The 22,599-nt window shown below is 40.9% G+C and overlaps 2 protein-coding genes across 2 annotated transcripts in view; one reads left to right on the plus strand and one right to left on the minus strand.

Annotated features, from left to right (window-relative positions):
• The window catches only part of CORIN (corin, serine peptidase), a 324,441-nt gene extending 305,305 nt beyond the window's left edge, over window positions 1–19,136 (plus strand). The window contains exons 18-22 of the mRNA XM_038400915.2: window positions 2,284–2,333; window positions 4,620–4,794; window positions 13,478–13,749; window positions 15,711–15,844; window positions 17,048–19,136. Of these exons, the coding sequence (XP_038256843.1) occupies window positions 2,284–2,333; window positions 4,620–4,794; window positions 13,478–13,749; window positions 15,711–15,844; window positions 17,048–17,230 (814 nt within the window). The 3' untranslated portion in view covers window positions 17,231–19,136. The remainder of the gene's footprint in view (window positions 1–2,283; window positions 2,334–4,619; window positions 4,795–13,477; window positions 13,750–15,710; window positions 15,845–17,047) is intronic.
• A 2,756-nt stretch (window positions 19,137–21,892) lies between these two features.
• The window catches only part of ATP10D (ATPase phospholipid transporting 10D (putative)), a 96,437-nt gene continuing 95,730 nt past the window's right edge, over window positions 21,893–22,599 (minus strand). Inside the window, exon 24 of the mRNA XM_043513901.1 lies at window positions 21,893–21,929. Coding sequence (XP_043369836.1) covers window positions 21,908–21,929 — 22 coding nt within the window. The 3' untranslated portion in view covers window positions 21,893–21,907. The remainder of the gene's footprint in view (window positions 21,930–22,599) is intronic.

Raw genomic sequence — 22,599 nt, forward strand, 5'->3', positions numbered from 1 at the left:
AGGAGGGCAGGCGGTTACACAGGGGCTGCAGCGGCAGTCTGTGCTCCTGCTGCCTTTCCTGCAGCTCCACCAGATGCTGGAGCATATCAGTTTGATCCCCCCGTAGTCTGAGCATTACATCCTGCCTCCTCTCATCGCGCTGCCACCACCTCTCATCTCGCTCGTCCCTTCTTTCCTTTTGTTCATTTTCTGCTCTCCTGGACTCTGATGTTGTTTGCCTCCACACATTCTGCTGAGCTCTTTCAGTGCAGGAGGACTGCATGAGCTCAGAGAACATTTCATCGCGAGTGCATTTTTTTCGCCTTCTTATCTGAGCTAGCCTCTGGGATGGAGATGATATGGGGAGTGTTGAAACATTTTCAGCTATGGGAGGAGAAAAAGGGAGAGTAGTATTCAAAAAGACACATTTTAGAGAACAATGGGTAGACTCTTTCATGGTGAACCAAGCTGTTAATATTACATAGCACATGTGCTTTCAGTACAAGGTCGCATTTTGCCTCTTATATTGGGGGCCTGCCATTTTGGTGCGAGAGATCACGCACGCAGGGCCAGGTAACAGAATTCGGCTTGCAGACAGCCATGGTAAGTCACAGTCTTTCGGCTTCTTCAACCTTCATAACATGTGGAAATGGTTTCAAACAGCAGCGCCCTCCTTTCCCATACCAAGCACCGATTGGGTTGGCCATTTAAAAGGAGGGGCTGTGGTTTTCGGGTTAATGTGCAGCACAAACCCAACTAAGCCCTCCAATTCTCTGGGATGATCACTTTCCTGAGGATAACACAGAGAGATAAAGAACAGATGTTGATTGAATGCCAGCAAACACAGGGACCAGACGCTGCCATGCTTTGTTGTGCAATGATTCCAGACTACGTGCTACTGGCCTGGTGTGGTAAAGTGTCCTATGGAGGACGGAATAAGGCTGCCCTCCCCAGAAACCTTTTGCAAAGGCTTTGGGAGTACCTCCAGGAGAGCTTCATGGAGATGTCCCTTGAGGATTTCTGCTCCATCCCCAGACATGTTAACAGACTTTTCCAGTAGCTGTACTGGCTGCGAATGCATCCCAAGTCTTCAGGGCAAATTAATCATTAAACAGGCTTGCTTTTAAACCAGGTATTATATTTACAAAGGTACACTCACCAGAGGTGCCTTCTCCGGCTTCATGGTCCGGGAGCCCGCCTTGGGAGGGTATTGGCTCCAGGGTGATAAACAGTTCCTGGCTGTCAGGGAGAACGGTTTATCCGCTTGCCTGCTGTGCATTATCCTCCTCCTCCTCCTCCTCACCTTCCTCATCCCCAAAATCCTCATCCCTGTTGCATGAGACTCCCCCCTTGCCGGTGTCCATGGACGGGGTGGGGTAGTGGTATGGCCTCCCCTTCCTCCCAGAATTGCATGCAGCTCATAGAAGTGGCATGTCTGGGGCTCTGACCTGGAGCGGCCGTTTGCCTTTTTGGTAGGCTTGCCTGAGCTCCTTAATTTTCACGCAGCACTGCTGTGGGTCCCTGTTATAGCCTCTGTCCATCATGCCCTCGGAGATTTTTGCAAATGTTTTGGCATTTCGTCTTTTGGAATGTTCTGATAGCACAGATTCGTCTACCCATACAGCGATCAGATCCAGTACCTCCTGTTCAGTCCTTGCTGGAGCTCTTTTGTGATTCTGGGACTGACTGGTCACCTGTGCTGATGAGCTTGCCACGCTGGCCAAAGAGGAAATGAAATTCAAAAGTTCCCAGGGCTTTTCCTGTGTACCTGGTTAGTGCAAATGAGTTGAAAGTGTTGTCCAGAGCAGTCACAATGGAGCACTCTGGGACAGCTCCCGGAGGCCAATACTGTCCAATTGCGTCCACACTACCCCAAATTTGACCCAGCAATGTCAATTTCAGCGCTAATCCCCTCGTCAGGGAGGAGTACAGAAATAGATTTTAAGAGCCCTTTAAGTTGACGACAATGGCTTCATCGTGTGGATGGGTTCAGGGTTAAATCGATCTAATGCTGCTAAATTCGACCTAAACTCGTAGTGGTAGACCAGGGCTAAAATATGCAGCACCCAATTCATGAAGTCTTTATATAGATCTAAAATAACACCTTTAACTGCCTTCAGAAACAAACTGGAATCCAGTGCAATTTCTGGTGCCCCAATATAATGCTCCCTGTGTTTCATTGTATCATGTGAATTGATTTTGCTGTGATTAAACAAAATGATCCAATTGCTCTTATATTGGGCTGATATAATATGATATGTAAATTGTTAATATGTTTTTCATTTTTATTGTTTCAACACTTAGGCAGTCATGTCAAAGCAGAAGCAAAGTGTCCCTTCTCTGTAGCAAAAAAGGTAAGAGAAAAACATAATTCCTGGAACAACATATGAAGAGCATTTTATTTGGACTTTTAAGCATGTGTCTTTGATATGTTGAAATATAATTTCTCAAAAACAAATCTTTAATGTGTAATCTGAAATCTGATATACTTTTGTTCATCTATTAGTTTCCCATTAATTTTTTTTGGCCACTACATCCAATGTTTTCAGCTTTTTTCCCCTTTTGATGATGAAATTGTCCATTGTATTGGACTAAGGCTGGCTCCTGCCTCCACTAAATTAATTGGAAGTCTTGCAATTAATGTCAAAGGGAGCAGGCTTGGTCTATAATTGGTATGATGATATAGTTACAAGTACTGCATGTTACATAGTTCTTCCTCAAGTCTTACTTAGGAAGACTCTCTCAGGCTTCTGTGGAAACTTGCCTGAATAAAGACATAAAGATTTGGTCCATAGAGTCTAATGAGAAAGGGCCAGACTGAGATATTAGTGAGTCTGGAGTAAGTTCACTGACTTTATTGGATTTACTCTGGATTGACTGAAAACAGAATCTGTCCCAGAAATTATACCACTAACTGTTTGCACTGGTATAATCATCTTTCCAATGTCTTGCAAATGGAACCAGAACCAAAGGATGAATTCTTGGTTTGCCCTAATCTTATCAATATCCATGTTTTGATTAGACTAAACTTTTGTTCCTGTTGGGAACATCTTTTGCTACCACTATAGTAAGTAAGCTCCTGATATGGTATGTGATCTATTTGTAGCTCTATCAAGGGGATAGGGAAATTTAAAGGCGAAAACTCCAGATTAAATCTAAATGCACAGTGGATTGTGCAAGTTTAAGTGGTTTGAAAATACAGCAATTCTTCAGATGGATGTTAGGTTCTACAAAATGAAAAAGCTTTCTTGAAGAACATTTTGAATAAATATAGGTTTCAGAGTAGCAGCCGTGTTAGTCTGTATTCGCAAAAAGAAAAGGAGTACTCGTGGCACCTTAGAGACTAACAAATTTATTTGAGCATAAGCTTTCGTGAAGTGAGCTGTAGCTCACGAAAGCTTATACTCAAATAAATTTGTTAGTCTCTAAGGTGCCACAAGTACTCCTTTTCTTTTTTTGAATAATTATATTAACCTGATGAGAAAAATCAATCATAAAACATGACCTAGATCCAGGAAACTACTCAAAGTTTACTATTACCAAAAAAAATCATCTTGTAGGACTCTGTAAGGTTGTTTGCCTCTTACATGTAGTACATATAGAGGACTTTAAAGCAACACAAAGGTCCTTGCCCCCTGAAGTTATTTGAGGGAACGTGCTAAGAATTTAATAGTTACAAATCAACATTGTACTAATTTATTTCTTCATCGCTAAATTCCCACATATATGCAAAAACAGGATATCCTCCCCTGGGGAAGGATTCCAGAAACTGATACTATGTAAGCCAATTCTCTAAATTGAGCAGTAATAAAACAAGAGATTTATAATAGCCTGTCACATTACAATCCCAGAATTAAAAAGGAGAACTAAAAGAAAGGGATGAACATACTTTTAAAAGGTGTGTAGCTGACCAGCAAGTTAATGGAAAACTTCTTGTCAGTCAAATTTATAACAATATGATATAATTTCCAAGGGAAGTGGTGGATATTTAAAACTAGAATGGACAAAGCACTAGAATAGGCATTGTAAAAAAATGAATCTTCACTGGCAAGCTATATATGAGCAAATAGCTATTTTTCATTTGAAATTTCCATGAGTAAAGCAAGTATTATATATCCTGCAGATAGATGCACATCCAAACTTGGGCTTCTGGGCCTGGGCAAAGGCTTTCCAATACTCCAGTGCCAGTTCTGGTGTGTAGTCCAGGGTAGCAACAGCATGCTGGTGATTGACAGGTGATGCACTGGTATAAAAATAACCCTCCTGCCCAAGGGTAGGTTGATAGCTCTACTTCTCAGAGAAAGCCAAACTCTTCCACCTTAGTCTGGCTTTTCTCCTCTCCCCCCCCCCCCCCGCGTTTGTCTTATTTGGGAACCTAAATAGGTCAAATTAATCCCTGGGCTCAGTCCACTGAAGTAAAAGGAGGGATGAATTTGGCTCATTGTATAGAAATTCAGCACAGTGTTTTGTTTTTATAAATTCTTCCCATAAGTGCGACATAATTTCATGAGTTTTATAACTTCATTCCATATAGAGAAATCCCTTTGCAATATTTTTTTCAGAGCAGATTTTGAGAACGTTCTATGCACGTTGAATTTCGTGGCAGTGAATAACACACTGTATCTTACATTTCTCACTAGATTGTGGCCGTCGCCCTGCAGCTCGCATGAGCAAGAGGATCCTTGGTGGCAGGACTAGTCGTCCAGGACGATGGCCGTGGCAGTGCTCTCTGCAGAGTGAACCAAGTGGGCACATATGTGGCTGTGTTTTGATAGCAAACAAATGGGTTTTGACGGTAGCACACTGCTTTGAGGGGTGAGCAGAGCTGAGACAGTTTTATTGTTGACGTACAAATGGCTAGTTAGACAAATAACTTCCACGTAAACATATTAAAAAAAAAATCAGCGAGGTGATCTTGTCAAAACAGCAAATCTCTTTTTAGAGACTAAAGAGACAATGAATGTTATTAAATGATTTCAGCTGAGGGTTTGACTAGTTTTAATATTCGCTTTGACTTTCAGCTAGGAAATTTATAAAAATCTATCCCTTTCATTTATATTTTACCAATGTGTCACATATAACTATAGAGTAATAAACCTTCTCACTGAGAACCAGAATAAAAATAAAACAAGAATACAGGGACAGTGGTAGCTGTTAAACCAGAAAAAATAAAATCGACACTTCGCCACAGTGGTATCTGAGACGATGGAATTATTGCCTTTTCTAACTACAGAGAAATACTAAGCTATCTCCACTGTCATTATTAAAAAGTCAGCACTTACCATGGAGTGGCAATTTTTAGTATCTGAGATTTGATACCACAAGGATTTTCTGTTTGAAGCACAGGAACCATTGATGCACCTCAGGCACCAGACATGGGTGACAGTTTAATACTAATCATGGTATCATTTTGATTAAACAGAATTTTGGGTGGAAGTTTATTACCTTACTTCCTGTTTTGCACCAAGTCCTGTTAATTAGATTTCTAAAGAGAATTAAAATGTGTTTCAATAGTTAACATGCTTTCCTCCTCATATAGTCTAAGTATATTTCTGCTGCACAGCTTCTCAGCTCATTCATCCCTAATGGGAGATGCCTACCACCTGTGGAGTTTGGAAATAATCCTGGAGTCTCCAGCAACAGCACTGAATGAAGTGCCACCCTTCAACTCAGGCCACCAGAAATTCTGCTTCTGGCAGTAGAACAAACTGGTGGCTCAGTTTCTCCTGACCCCACTTTGTTTAAACCTCTCATTTGTATTCATTTTTGTGCAGTAGTGACTTCATCTCACCTTCTAGTCCCCTTACCCTTTGCTGACGTGAGGAATCACTGGAACATCGAGGTTCCATCCCTCTGGTGCAGCACCTTTTGATCAGACTCTCCCTCCCTCCCACCCACCCCAGCAGCAGCAGAGAAGCCCTACAAGCATTGAGCCACATCCAAAGGGTGCTGTAGGCAGCTTTTCAGGAAACTCAAAGGGTGAGCTATGGCCTACTGCCACTGACCTTTGCAATGCCAGAGCATAAGGGCTTGGGAGAGCTATGGCATGCTGCCATGGGTTGCCAACTTGCATGGCTAGGCCGTGGTGTTTTGAGCCAGACAGCTGTGCCAGGGCTTCATCCACCATCCAAATCCATGACTCCATCATGGGAAGTCTCACCTGGAGCATGAACATTCGTACAGAGGAGAACCCCTCACATCTTAGTGAGACTTCAGGTTTTAAAAAAAGACAAAAGCAAGTGTCCCTTTTGTAAGGCAGCAGTTCGTATTGTTAATGAGCAAGGAGTGTAAAAATCAGGGTTTGAACCCTTTCTCCTTTGCCATCTCACCCTGAGGGAGGGTTTGTTGGGGCTTTTGTCCTCTACAGGACTTTCTCACATCTTGCTATATCAGGTTCACTGCCCCTCCCCCACTCTATGCCATAGTCTGGGTAGGCAGAGAAGCCTGGTACACCTGTAAGCCCTGCCTCAGGCTGCAGTGTGATGAGAATTTGTGCCTATCAGGTTGTCATCCTGCAGACCCTCACTCTGCCAGGGAAAGGGGCTTACAGTCTGAAAGGTGAGAAGGGGTCTCTCTCTTCCCTTCCACCTCCCTATAGACTGGCTTCATACTAAAATATAAGGAGCACCCCAGGCAGTATGTGACAGAACAGGGGCACAGGAGGACTATTTCTGATGCAGCTCAACCATCATGGGATTACAGTGAGACAAATGAAAAATCCCTTTCCATGTTCAAAATGACTCCCAATTTAGTGAGTAAAGCCTGAGAGTGACACTAGGTTGCTCCTGAAGCACTTACCAGGGTGATAGTCAGCGTGGGCAGTAGGTTGTGGAAATAGCCCACCAGCTAGCCTTCAAAAGAACACCAATCAGAATATTTGTTCCAGTACCCATCTCAATCAAGTGGTCCCTAGGCCAGGATGAATAGCATGCCACCTCCCTCCTCCCAACAACCAGAGGAAGTCTCATACGCGCACCACCAAAAACCAACAAAACCCAAAAAAACTCATGACTCTCACAGGGCAAGAAGCCAGTGGCTCACAAAGAATGCATTAATTATAAAAAATATTCTCCTTTAAGCAAAATTAGATACAGAGTTTCTAGTATGTGCCTGTTTTAAGAACATCATAAGATCTGAATGGGGATTTCTGGTTAAAATTAAATGTTAAACTATGTTATATAAAAATGGATTAAAATTCCATAAACTTTGGGAAGCTACAGTTGGTGCAGCAGTAGCTCTACCAGTGAAAGACAGTCAAAGCATAAGAAGGGGACTTCCTTCCAAAAGATCCCTTATAGACTATAAGAGTGAAATTTCAAAGCTTCAGCTGTGGCCATTCAGATCCTATCCTTAATAAGGAAAATCAACTTGATGAGCCTCTTGCTTGCTACTGCCTAGGGGTGTGATTTTTGCTTTGAATGTCAGAGGTCTCAGGTTCACATTCTGGTCAATGCTGGGAGCAGTGTGTAAAATATTATTTTTTTGGAATATTTCCTGGCTCTTGATGTGATTTGAGATGAGCATTGGCTCCTAATTCCATGGCTACACCATGAGTAGCAATCACTCGTCTTAAACAAAAAGAAAAGGAGTACTTGTGGCACCTTAGAGACTAACAAATTTATTTGAGCATAAGCTTTTGTGAGCTACAGCTCACTTCATCGGATGCTTCATCTGTAGCTCACGAAAGCTTATGCTCAAATAAATTTGTTAGTCTCTAAGGTGCCACAAGTACTCCTTTTCTTTTTGCGAATACAGACAAACACGGCTGCTACTCTGAAACTCGTCTTAAACAGATACCTTGTGCAGCCAAATTTATACATGAGAGACCATGTGGGGAAAACTTTGGAGAAATTAATATCTGAGAATGCTGAGCAGCCTCAAGTATCTCTGTGAAATTCAGCATAGCAATCTGTTGGTCACCACCAACAGGGTACTCAAGAAGGGACTATTTCTCCTAGCAGAGGAAATAATCTGGAAGAGAAGCTCCCAGGGAAGACCTAGATTCCTTTTTCTTCACAAACTAACAAACCTCAGCATGACAAAGACAAAATGGGCATTGATGTATGATGACAGCTCACAGTTTATGTACAAAACTCTGCCCGCTGATCCACCCTCTACACCCAAAGTCTTAAGTGGCTTTTAGTAGTTACCCATCTATACATATTTATGGACAGTTTCACAATCCATTTCCTGTTTAGAGAAAGAGACCCACTAATAACTTGCCAACTGCTAGAAAGGATTCAAACGCACCAGTTCAAAATCAAGAAGGGTTTTTTGAGCCCAACACAGAAAACTGTCAAAAAAGATGAGTCAAAAAACGCCTGATACAGGTCATAATTTTACCACCATGGTAAAGATTTGCAAAGATCGAAGATATCATTGCAAAAGTTGTTTCCTATCAGCAGCCAGCTATAGCTAACTGTCTCCACTGACTAGGTTTATCGGTTTATGCATCAGTATCAACCTGTGCATGGAATTTCACACAATGTGCCTCCGGAGATTTCTTCTGAGGTTGTAGAATAACACATCTGATGCAATGCAAAATTAGGTGTCACTCTTGGATCATGTTTGAATGCCCTTTTATGGGCAAGTACAAACAACCTGCTGACAGCTTACTCAGTTTTCACTTGTAGACCTTTGCATACTTGCTACAAAAGCAAGCGTTGCAAGGTGGGGTGCATACTTGGAAGAGATGATTCAGGATTTATGGTCCCTTACTTAGCAGAAGGAAAACATACAGTTCTCTGAAGCTCACACCTTGTGCTACATAATTTTGCAAAATCTCAGAGAACATATCTTTTTAGTTCACTTTGACACTTCTAACAGGCTAGCAGCAGAGTGGCTGAACAAACACATATAGGAATGCCCATATTGGGTCAGACCATAGCATCCGTACTTTGTCTCTGTTAGTGGTCATACTAGTTGCAAGAGGAAAATGCAAGAAACCCCATAGTAGGCAGTTACAGAACAACTTGCCCCCAGAGGAACCTTCCTCCTATGTAGTTAGAAGTTGGTTTATGATCTTAAAGGTGAATGTTTGTATCCCTTCCAAATCCACTAAGTAGTCAGACGTCAAAACTTCTATGAGGCATTAGAAATAATGTCCTGGTCAGACAAGAATTTGCTGTGTTTAAAGACAGTTCACATAAAGGGTACAGAAAAGAAGTCACGAGAGCTGAAGTTGTCATCCTAGCCCTCCACTGGTTTGGACTGAATAGCAGTCAAGGAACTTTCACTGCATCTGTGGAAAAGAACAGACCTCTTGAAGTAGAGACACCTCCTTCATCCTGACCTGAACCATCTAGTTAACAGCCTACATGTCAAAAGAGAAGTGTAGTTCAGCAGGAATTCTCTGAAGCCTCATTGATACATTTTGGTATCTAGGCAGAACTTAATGAGAAAATTTCAATCATTGATGTGGTCAAGTTTCATTTCTGGTATGAAGGGAAACAGTAAACTCCCTCTGTACAGTGCCCAACAGAATGCCACCTTGGCCTCTAATCAATGCAATTAATAATCCCAAAGTTCTGGTGAGCTTAGCTTCATTAGAGTTTCTACTGAATGGATGGTCAAAATCCTGCAACCAAGCACCATGAAAAGTTGGTATCAGCGCTAGTGGCATTCTTTTTACAGATATATCTGACTCCACAACTGAGTATCATTAGGCATCAAGATTGATCAGCTGGCCAGACTAGACAAACCTGTGGCTGGCCTTTCTTGTTTTGTTCCAAGCTTCCACACGTTTTTGAAAGGATGCAGCATACATGTGCAATCCTAGCGATCTAAAGACATCTCATGGATACACCAGTCATATCCTGTTCATCTCATTTACTCTAAACGCCACGGTCTGAGGGCTTCATAGTTGCTACGGGCAAGATGTTAAAATCCTGGGCCAGTTGTCATGCTGGCCATCTGGGAAACCATGCACAGAAGGCATCAAGGCTGCCCTTTAAATGGGTCCTAGTGGCATTGTGGAAAGAAAGGTTTCAGAGTAGCAGCCGTGTTAGTCTGTATTCGCAAAAAGAAAAGGAGTACCCGTGGCACCTTAGAGACTAACAAATTTATTAGAGCATAAGCTTTCATGAGCTATAGCTCACGAAAGCTTATGCTCTAATAAATTTGTTAGTCTCTAAGGTGCCACGGGTACTCCTTTTCTTTTTGTGGAAAGAAAGCATCTCATTTACACAGTAGGTTTCCATTCCTCTGTAGCAACATCTTTTATTAGAAAGTTGCTGCTGGGTTGGTTCCTAAACAAATTACGAAGTTGTGCTTTTATATAGAGGGAAGTTCTATTTCTGCCTATTATTCTATTGTAACAGTAATTAAATTCCACTTTATCCTCCTTTCCACTTCTCCCATTTCTGTGATTCACTGCTCGCTAGTCCCCATTGCAGATGAACGAGGAAAGGACTTATGCAGCACAATGAGACATTTCTTACCTGATACATTTTTTTTCTGTTAGTAGCTTCTCTTCTCATACAACCCATTCTGGAAGACCAGAATGTAACTTCTAACTTACAATAAATTGATTTTTTTTTCCTTTAAAGGAAGACTTAAACACAAATCAACCGAATTTCCTCTTAATGCTGTTTATCGGTTGCTGGACTCTTTCTATAGTTTTGGAAGAACTTCTCTGTAAGCTGAGTTGAAGGGCGGGGCTTAGTCCTAGAGCCCTCAGCAACAACATTGCAGAATGTGACAGTTGAGAGGTATTACCCATTAATGATGATTGAGGAGAGAAGTTGCTTGGGGAAGTTTTCATTCTATAGAACTTAGACTTTTTGAAGTGGTTCATTTGTCCCTGGATAGATCTATATTGCATCAGTGTGTACCTAATATGTTTCCTTTAAAAGGACACTCTGTGTCCCAGAATGGATCCCAAATGCCGGCCATTTGAAATTGCTGGGATGAAAAGATTTGTAAATTTCTATACCGATATCTTGTTTAAATCTGACACTGTGAAATTAAAAGAAATGGGTTATGCTCACTCTTCGGCCCGTATAGTGGCACCAAACTATAAGTGTGAGGTCTTATGTTGTTAAATCATTTTAAAAGAACACTTTCATAAATTGGAGGGCCCAGTCTGTTTCCTTATCTGTTTGACATTATGATGTTGTATTGTGAATTAAGATGGTCTGAGGAAAATTATTTTAAATTGTGCCAGTCAAAAAAAAAAGCAATTAAAGAGAAATTTTAAAGTGATCTTAAAAGATAATATATTTTTATCCTGAGACTTATTAGTTAGAAGCATTTTGGCAAAGACAAGTCAGCCAGCATGCAGGGACTATGTGTATACAAGTGTTGCAGCCACTCGCAGAGAATATTACAGCAAACGTGCTCTCAGATACTCATAGAGAATAGCGATGAGACTTCATAAAGCATCTAGTCCATCTTCTTGCCATTGCTAGTGTTTCCTCATTATGTACGCTAGGGTTTTGTCGAGTCTATTTTGCAATAAATCCCATGAAAATGCCTACGATCAATTTAAACTAACCAAGAGGTTTCTTTTCTGTTGGAGAATATATTCATGTTATGACTTTTCATTGCCCATGGCTCTGCATTTTCAAAATCCTTCCTTGCTTTGTTCCCACAAGACACAGTAAGACATAAATATGCCTTGTGGTTTGTCGTCATATAGAGAGCCATGACAGACAAAAAAAGATAAGGTAACATGACATTGCAGACTCTATTTTAATTGAAAATAACATTTATTATGCATTTATTAAAATGCTGAGAAAGAGCTGTACTTTTGCATTTTCAAAGCTTCTTTCTGCCGCAGTCTCTGTAAAGGCAGCCAAGCTTTACAAAACCATGTTCAATCAGCTATGTAAACAGTGAATGCTTCCTTTTTTTTAAAAAGCCACAGGGAAGTCGGAGAACCTGTGACTTCCCACTAGCTCTCATTATGTGATTTAATACTCTTAGCCTCTGATACAGCTCACATTTTAACATGGCGGTTCGCATGCAGCTCAACTGATGTTGGTTCAGTCCTCTTGACACCATTACTTCCCTTTCCTCAACTGCAAAAATCCACAAATGCCAGTAATGATGGCTACAATTTTTAAAAAATACAATCATGGAAACATAGTCTTAAGCAATCACGGCTAAACATCAAATTGAAATGTGACCTTCAAACTTAGGTTTGACACTTGACATCTTGGGGCCTAACACCTACGGCTGGACTGTTGCCGTGACTGACACAGCTTTCATAATTTCCACATAGAGCAGGGGTGGCGAACCTGAGCCGGAGAAGGAGCCAGAATTTACCAATGTAGATTGCCAAAGAGCCACAGTAATACATCAGCAACCCCCACATCAGCTCCCCCCACTCCCACTGCCTATACAAGGAGTGGCATATTAACTTCTGAAGAGCCTCATATGGCTCTGGAATCACAGGTTGGCCACCCCTAACATAGAGAAAAGTGATGTGATGATTTTTTTGATACTAGCTGGTGGCTGAATACAAGAACAGCTCTCTTGTATGAGCTGCAAAGTTAAATTCAGAGTTGCTTGAGTAGCACACAGAAATCAATTGCTTAGTGACAAAGCAGGAGAGAGGCAAAAGACCACATTAGTGGATTTCCTAGCCCTGCCCTAAAGATACTGAGCATCTTGACAGCAATAGGAATTGAGGGCACGTGTCACATTACAGGAGCCAGGAAGGACCAGCCTTTACCAAAGTTAAAATATATACAGCCTTTTCTTAAAAATAATAGCAGACCTCAGGGAAGGGGCAAGGCAATTTGATCGAAGTTATGTTCTCATGTGGTACCTCTTGTTCAAAACAGCATATGCACTGTTCTTGTGGTTTGCACTAAAAATGGAAATGTGAGTGATTATTTTGGGTATAATTTTATACTAGTGATTTGGTGACTATCCACCCAATTATGGTTCTGTAACTTTTGCTTTTACCAGTATTTTTATTCAGGAATTGTTTTTCAAAATTTGCCATGACCTAATTGCAACCTGAGATTATTGTTCTTCCTTTTGCACAAACTAACAAGAGAAGGATGGTACTACAGCTAAAATACATGGATGGGAGTCAGGAGACTTTGCTCAGTTCTTCCATCTATAACGTAACAACTATGAAACTTTCTAACCTCACAAGAGTGAGGAAAGAGTGAATTCATGAATGTTTGAGCACCGAGGCCTAGATTCACATGGGGGGACTTAGGCGTAAGTTTTTTTACTGGTGGGTATGTGCAAATCCAGCTAAGGCACAGTGGAATTCACAAAACTTGACATTCTGCTGGCTCTCTCTCTCCTGGAGTCCCCTGGTGAATCTAGCCCTGTGTTCCTTGGGTGGAAAATTTGAAAGAAAGAAAGTATGATTTTGTGTTTTTGCTGAGATCTTAATTTTTAGTGTAACCTCAAAGTAATATTTCTGTTAGTTCCATAGTACCACTTGTGTGTTCAGTGCATTGCAGAAAGGTATCCAGAAGTCCTCAATTATACAACTATAGGGGAAAATTTACAATTTTTTCTTTCTCTTACAAAGGAGAGAACACGCTGCAGTCTGGAAAGTGGTGTTTGGTATAAACAATCTGGATCATCCATCAACCTTCATGCAGACACGACTGGTGAAGACTATTATCTTGCATCCACGCTATAACAGAGCAGTAGTTGACTATGATATCAGCATTGTAGAACTAAATGAAGATATCAATGAGACAAGTTATGTAAGGCCAGTCTGCTTACCCAGCAGGGAGCAGTTGGTTGAGCCAGATACCTACTGCTACATCACAGGCTGGGGACACATGGGCAACAAAAGTAAGATGAATGCTTTCCAGACTCTTTGGAGAAATCTAACCTTCTACTAACGTGATCAACTACTTGGCTCCAATTGCAAACCACTGTGTCTACCTCTAGTTATATACTTGTGCCTTATTAGGCCACTTGCACATAATCTGTATGTATTCACAAAAGGCTATACCTGTGGCTAGAGCTTAGCTTGTCAAAGGCAGGAGCTGCTAAAGTCAGGCTGCTAAATCTATATTTCAGCAGCTACATATATGATGTGATTTTTAAGAGTACTGCCCATCCAGGAGCTTCTACTGAGGAAATAGCCTGAAAATCTTGGCTATAGTCTGTTACTTGATTAAGCTGCATTTGAAGCTATATTGAGAATGTGGCAAATGATCAGAGGGCAATAACGTTAGCGGTGTGCAAAGCTTCAGGCTCAAATCTTAGCTTGTTGCTTGACTAAACAAGATTTATTTATTTATTTACTCTCCATTGCATGCTGTGGCTTTTGGCACTATTTATCCCACCTCCCACATAACCCCTAGCTGCCTTTTTTCTGCCCAGAAAGGTTTTGCCTTGTTTTTGTTAATTGTAAGGGCCAGGGTCCCATGACACAGAGCAGAGGAAAAATGGTGTGGCTGCCCTGGCTCTTAAGTACCAGTGATGTAGAAATATTTCTCTTTTTCAGTTATTGTAATCACGAGCAGGGGAAGGAGGCAAGCCCTGAACTCTGGAGAATAGGAACATAACATTGTATGGTATTCAGGCTCTAGTGGGCATGTCAAACATGGGGTAATACTATTCATACCATTCCTTTTAAAACTGAAACATGTTCTACAGTCCAGAACAATGACTTAAATGCCATTGACTGGTGTAGTCTGTTTGCTAACAAGAAATCCATTCTGTCCGCATACCCCTACTCTAAAGGTAGCAGATCTAATGACGCAGTGATGATCTTTCATACCATTGGTAAATGGCAAAACTTTGTTTTTTTGCTCGCCAAAGCAGTCATGTTGTCAATGACATCAGTTTCAAAGTTACAGGTTACTAAGCACCATAAAACAAAGGTGTTCATCTTGATTGCATAGTGGTTAGTACTTTGTAATCTAGGTTTAACAGTTTCCCTTCACCTTTGAGTTTTGGCAGAGACAGCAGGCAACAAGCCTGCATTGGCCTCTTTGGGACAGGATGAATGGTGTGATAGGTTTTGCTCTTCTCTGATGCGCTCTCTGAGGGCTCATCTACCCAAGAATTTAGTTCATGGCAAGTCTAGCCCGCTGCACACTAAGTGGCTGTGTGGATCATGCCTCTATGCACTAAATGTTTCCTAGTGCACTTTGAGCTGCTCCTGTGTCAAAATACACTAGAGAACTTTTAGTGTGTAGGAGACAGGTGCACACAGACCATGTGTGCAGGCTAGATTCACCCCCCAGCTTGTCATGAACTAAGCCTTCACATAGAGCCCACCCCCTGAGTAAAGCAATCAGCTTTGATGGGTTTATTATACCAAGTATGAGAGTGACAGTGTTTTTGTGGGACATGGCTTTTGAGCCCCACATATATGTTCCCTAATTATGTCTTCTTCCGAACCCCCAATCTCAAAAGTCCCATAACATGTCTTTTAAAGACTCCCTTCCGAGTCTGTCACCTCTAAGCCTGGTTTAGCTGGAGGCATAACATAAAATGCTCACACCCGCTTTGGAATAGAAGGTGGACCAATCCCCACACAAATACCACAGTCCTGTGAGCTTGAGAAATGTGAATCCCTACTTGCAGAAGTATATGAAACTATCCCCCTTAGTGGTGGGGATGGGGAAAAGAAGCTTTTCTTCTTCCATTAAATACACCTTCAAAGCTAATTTTATTATCATTACTATTTTTAAGTTTAGCCTATCATAGTAGAAAAGAATGTTGCAATCTCAACTAGCAATGAATTTAAGTATTTCTATATATTACAGTGCATACTTTAATACAGATTTTTTTTCCAGTGCCTTTTAAACTTCAAGAAGGAGAAGTTCGTATTATTTCCCTAGAACAATGCCAGTCATATTTTGACATGAAGACCATCACCAGCAGGATGTTATGTGCAGGCTACGAGTCTGGAACTGTGGACTCTTGCATGGTAGGCCTTTTTCTGAGTAGAAACATGAAGCAGATTTTTTAAAATAAAAGTCTAAGAACCTATGGTATTTCAATGGGCACTAGAGGTTAGTTCTGATACAGAGGCAACATTAATTTTCATAGTACTTACTTAGAAATGGACTCAAACATTTTTGACCAATTATTTATTTCTATTAATCATAATCCATTTCAAAGTTGATTGTACTAAGTCTGCAAGTTTCACAGATTCCTTGATTTCCCATGAGCTCTGAAGTCGCTGGTGCACCTGGGCCAGGGGCAGCCCCTGCCCCAGTTGCTGCTGGGGCAGTCTCCAGCCACCGTGACACCCTCACCCCCAGCAACAGCAGAATTTAGGTATGGTGGGAGGAGGCGGCGGGCTCTGGGGAGTGCTTTACCTCTGGGGTGCTCCCCCGAAGCAGCAACATCCCCCTCACTCAGCTCCTACGCAGAGATGTGGCCAGACAGTTCTGCGTGCTGCCTCCACCTGCAGGCATCACCCCAACAGCTCGCATTGTCTGCGGTTCCTGGCCAATGGGAGCTGTGAAGCTAGCGCACTGGGCAGAGGCAACACATGGAGCTGCCTGGCCATGTCTCTGCCTAGGAGCTGAGCAAGGGGGATGTCCCAGAAAGGCACAGAGCTAGGTAGGGAGCCTGCCGGCCCTGCCATTCCCCCCCCACCCTCCAGCATCAGCAGGGGTCCTGATCTGCACAGTGGTACCTGCCTCTCCCCCCCCAGCACCCATGGCACTCCCAAGCTGCCCCTCCCCAGATTGAGTCAGGCCGATATAGTAGAAGCCATGGACATGTCACAGGCTGTGAATTTTTGTTTACTGTCTATCACCTGTCCATGACTTTTACTAAAAATATCTGTGACTAAAACGTAGCCTTACTTATGATCTACTGCTTGGAGCCTCTAACTAGTAGTGTATGTTAAGTAGTAGACTGATATTTTTTTTTCTTTCATTTGCGTGAATATTAAATAGCTAATTTTTTGGTATGAACATACCAGCCAACCAAATCTTACTGACATTGTTTCAAAATATTAGCTGTCCAGTTTGTATGCTGTTTTCTAGATTAGCTGAAATCCATTTTTACAGCTGCATTAGTCATGAAAAGCAGATTTTATAGAAACTCAGCTATAGCTTGAGCCATAATGGCATTGGCTGTAACATCCATAGGTTGTGTTTTTTCTCTCCCATTACAGGGCGACAGTGGAGGACCTCTTGTTTGTGAGCAGCCTGCAGGACGCTGGACATTGTTTGGTTTAACCTCGTGGGGCTCTGTCTGCTTTTCCAAAGTTTTAGGACCTGGAGTTTATAGCAACGTGTCACACTTCATTGAATGGATTGAAAGACAAATATACATTCACACCTTTCTACTAAACTAATGCCAGAAGGCTAGTAGTGGGCTGACATACAAGAGGCAAAGATCATTGGCCTTTGAGCATTGAAGATTGTGCAACCAAGACACTTAAGAGGAAGTTGCAAGCTCTGTGTTGTTGATGGGGAGGTATGGAAAATGCAGCATAAATGAATTGATTAAACTCTCTGCTACTAAAGATACTTTGGGGCAGGACTACTATTTTTGTAATACTTTTTGACTTTTCCTTTAGCTGAATTGTGTTACTATTCCAGGCACAACACAAGGCTTAAAGGAAGAATCAGCCAATTTGCTGTCTTTCAGACATTTAAATTAAGCTGTAGCACAGACTTTGTTTTCCCCCCAAAGTTTTATAGTTTTACTAACAGTAGCACATGCAGTTTCAGCCCCCAATTCTTGCAGAGAAGAATTAAATCAATATATTCTCAAAAATGACATTGAGGTCTATATTAAAATTAGCCCTTCTGCTACCTCGAGTTTTCTCCCATGTGAGCATAGCAGGGCCTTGTCAAAAATACAGCCAGCATAGGAGAATATATAGTTCTTTGAGACAACTGATGAGTGGATGATTTAGATACTGTCACGCTACAATTAAGTCACATAGTTCAGACTACTGTTAAGTGAAACATTTACCTCTAAAGTTCAGTACCTTCTGTATTGATTCACCTAATGTAACATGTACCAGATAGTGTCCTATAGAAATATTAACTGTACTCAAATATTAATAGTGTTATGGATTATTAAACTACTTTTAAGTCACTGGTGTATTGCAGTTTCACTATGAGAAAGAAAACCCAGTGACTTGACAGTATGTCTCATTGTAGGTTATGGGGACAACAAAATAACTCGCCCCCGACCTCTAAATAATACAGCTGTGTCCAAATTTCTCTAGTTCAGGGCTGCGTCTAACTCATGAAAATTGAGATAGATTGTCGACATCCTAATCTCAAATGCAAAAAGGTGCAGAAATTACAACTTCCAGTAGCCCAGGCTCCATCTTTCTCCACAGGACCAGGTCCTCAGCTCGCGTAACCTGATATTGTTCAGTTAAAGTCAAAGCAACCATATTGATATAAACCATCTTAAGCTCTGGCCTTTATTGTGTAAGGGCCAGTTTGACAACCTTGCACTAATAGAGTGGAACTGGATTATGAAACACAGGATTTTCAGGAAGTTTTGTTTTCAGTATTAGGAAAAAAAATGCTGTCATAAAATAAACAGCCTCTCCTGCCATCTCTGTTCACCAAAAGATGTACTTAAAGTTGGCTTTGATTTTATTGTAAAGCACTGGAACACTTACAGCCATTCTATGTATATGTAAGCACTGCCAAGAAATAATATTTAAAGGTAATTTCTTATTTCCTCATTGATTACTTGGGCCTTGGCCTACAACCAGTTTTCAAGCAGAACTTCCCAGTAAAATAAATGAGTTCTGCTTAAAAGCTGGTGGCACCATATAGCCCATTGAATATAATCACCTTTGTTAGGCAATAATGCCTCCCAAGCAGTGTCAGAAAGGAGCAGAAGTTTTTTTTCCAAATCATTTCTGCCACAACATTCCATGTAAAGATATTTGTAATTTTATAAATGTATTTTTATACTAGTTTTCCCCCTTCTATATGTGCACATGATAATATTGTATGTAGGTTTTAAAGAGTCAAATTTACTCTCTCCTTCCAATGTATTAGTTCTTTCCTGTGTATTGTCATATCTATGACCATGAGAATTATCTAACACGTGTAGCCCCATTTTAAGGTAATAAAACACATTTGTTGTTTCACTTCTGTCACAGGTACAGCTCCACATGGAATTAACAACTAGGCAGATGTGTTTATTTCTACCCATATTAAACAAATATGTATAACAATTTTCCAATAATTTCTGTAATCTAAAATAAACACGTTTTTATTCTTGCCAGAGATTCAGTTCAAATGGAAGTAGTCAGAAGCAAGACTATACCTCTACTCTCTTGTGATTGAAATCAGCTGGCATACATGTGCCAAGCTGCTTACCGTACTACCCCTAGCCGCCTCTTAGCACAGTATCAGTTTGTTCAGATTCTGTCTCTACAACTTGGGTGTAGTCCTTACCCATATTTCTCATGGATGTTACCAATACAAAATATTAATAGGAAGATCAAGAAGTGTGACTGCTTACAATTATTTTGGATTAAATTACATTCTTGTAGTGGGAAATTAAAAAACCCACTAAGCCATAGAATGGCTTCTCTGAGTATCTTTAGAGCAATATTTCTCCGATGACATTATTTCAAAACAACAGGTTTCAGAGTAGCAGCCATGTTAGTCTGTATTCGCAAAAAAGAAAAGGAGTACTTGTGGCATTTAGAGACTAACAAATTTATTTGAGCATAAGGATGAAGTGAGCTGTAGCTCACGAAAACTTATGCTCAAATAAATTTGTTAGTCTCTAAGGTGCCACAAGAACTCCTTTTCATTATTTCAAAATGATTAGCATCAGTATGGATAAACAATAGGCAGAGTTTCAGCACTGTGTAAATGTGCAGAGAGCAAAATACAGCCACTCACCAGTTGTAATGTCACTAAAACTAGACAAAGTTTAGATGAAGCCTTCCATCCCTTGTATGTTATCAGTTTATTTTCACGATGGCTTGAATCAACTTATAAGATAGCCTGCAACTGTTTTTATGGTGGTTTACTGAAAAGCTATGCTTGAGGTGAATGATTATTTTCCACTTTGTAGCGGAACACAAAGTTAAAGCTAATGCTTCAGTGTAACTAATCTTTCAACTTCACACTGTCTAAGACACATACATCATAGATGGAATGAGATCATCTGACTAGCAAACCAGCCTCATCTGACTAACAAAACCCTCTGTTTTTTCCCAGCTGTTAATGTCAAGCCCCTTGTCATGGAGTGGCCCTTCCACTTCCCAGGTGCCCTCTGGTGAGCTTATTACTGATAATAAGCACCTTTATACAGGTGTAACTGTATTCTCATTAGGGCATTGTCTTACTTTAGAGAAGTATAAAAAGTGTGTGTAAACCAGGTCTTTCATTGCCAAAACTTATTACTAGGGCTATAGCTTTATGAATAACCTTGGAAGGGAAGAACAACCTTGGATTGTAGAAGGGAGTTTTAAAAAAATTCCTAATTAGTGATACTGGTTCAACACTGGTATAAACCTGTTGTGAACTGGTTGTGCTGGTGCTGGTGCAGCACATTTTCATTAGAGTTTTGCGCCAGTGCAACTATGTCGTTTTGTAGTGTATTACACACACAAAAACACAGACACACTCAGGTGCAGGAGATGGTTCCTCAGTTTTTCTGAAATCCTGCTGAACTGCTCAGCATATTTGGATGATACGTAGTAGATTGAGGGTTAGACTTCAGAAAAACTGAGGAACCATCTCCTGCACCTCACATGTGTTCTTGCACCATTTGTTAACTCCTTATCTATTCTACCTTTGTATTTAGCTGTGACACTCTGAATACCTTTCCCAAACCTGAATAAAAGCTCTGTGTAAGCTTGGAAGTTTGTTTCTTTCACCAAAACAAGCTGGTCCAATAAAAGATATTACCTCACTCATCTTGTTTGTCTAACATCCTTGGACCAACATGGCTACAACACACCAAACAAAAATAGTTAGAGACATCCTTACTGCTTTCAGTTGCATGCTGAAAAAAGAGTTGTTTTAAAATTAACACTCAATGATAGCACGTGGTGACCTGAATTTGTATGAACTTATAATAATGCGTTTAAATATCAGTTCAACAGCAATCACCAGTCCTCATAGCATTTGTTTAAATTCTTTCAGAAGTCTTAAAAGGTGAAGAATAACGTAATGTTAAACATTGAAAAAAGAAATCTCATGCTGCAATTAAAGGCAGATGCCTTCCGGTACCCTAAAGTACCCATGTACAAAAAACCCACACACACATTCTTGGAATTGTGCAAGCAAAAAATTTCAGAAGGAAACAAAACAGAAAATGGGCTCAAATACTAATCATTTTAATAGGAGCTGCACTTTTTGAGTTGTGTTTATTTCAGTAGGTCCTAGTGGACTCTAATAATTCCCTACATTGCTCCATGAATTGGCTATGTAACATAAAATAATTAAAAAAAACAAACAGGCAATATTTTAAACAGCCTGGGCTAAAGAAACAGACTGATTCTCAAACTGTGGTTCCTACCAGTGGCTTCCAGAACAGCTGAAAGGTCATATGGTGCTGAATCTCTTCCGTGTTTCTAGTAGCTTCTATAGGCATCTAGGTTGTTAATTTAAAAAAGAGTCTGGAGGCCTGCAAAAGCAACTGACAGCAAAGAAGAGTCATTCTAGCCATTTCTACTAGGGGAGGCTGTGATATAACAGGAGGAAACAGGATGTGCTCAGGGATTGGAGTGCCAGTGGGACTGGAGCAGTCAATCACCCTTTGGAGAAGACTATCCAAAAGATAAGAAAATGAGGCAATGAGGCAGCACGTCCTGACGAATGGGCACCAAGCATCAAGTAGTAAGTGTAGATAGGGCAGAAGGAATTGGGACAGTCAACAGAGACGCACATGAAGGGGAGCCACGGAGAGAAACAGAAGAGGTGTGGGAGGAGGATGCAAATTATACGAACAAACGGAGATTCAGTGATTTGTTCTTTCAGAAACTAAAACTTCATATTAAACACAGTTAAATACACATCATGCTACTCCCCTATATTCTACCTGAACAGTCTCTGTTACTCAGCTATCAGTGTTAAAGTGCCCATGCGACAGCAAATGGGAGGAGAGATCTGTGCTATGAAAAAAACCCAAGAATCCTTGCAATAGACCAGTGTGTTGAGGGCCCTAGTACCAGTGGGGGTCCCAGACTGCACACCAGCACCCCCCCCCCAAAGTTTTAGTCAGGGGTATATAGTAAAAGTCATGGACAAGTCACAGGCTGTGAATTTTTCTTTACTGCCCATGACTTTTAAAAATACCCGTGACTAAAACGTAGCCTTCCTTACATCACACAAATAGCGTGCGAGACCAAGGCAATAGCGGAATTTTTGTTCAGCGATATAGATGAGCGAGGGTTCTACCAAGACAGTCAAGCTCACCAGGATTGGCACCCAGTGTTCCTATAACTCCACTGATCACACAAGAAACTTCTAATGTGACATCTGTATAAAGCTATAAAGTAGAAACTATTCTCAGCTTGGAGAAAAGTAGTTGGCCAAAAAGTAGTTAAGCAGTTCGACAAAAAAAAAAAAAAAAATGATACTGGTTCATCTTGGGAATATTGTGAGGCATGAGACAAAAGGATGAATCGCTCCAACCACCCAAGAAATGCACTGATTCGAATGAAATATAAATTAAATAAATGGAGGAAGCTCTGACGGTACAAAATTATTATGATGCTTA

This window comes from Dermochelys coriacea, chromosome 4 (assembly GCF_009764565.3).
Source record: "Dermochelys coriacea isolate rDerCor1 chromosome 4, rDerCor1.pri.v4, whole genome shotgun sequence".
NCBI lineage: Eukaryota > Metazoa > Chordata > Testudines > Dermochelyidae > Dermochelys > Dermochelys coriacea.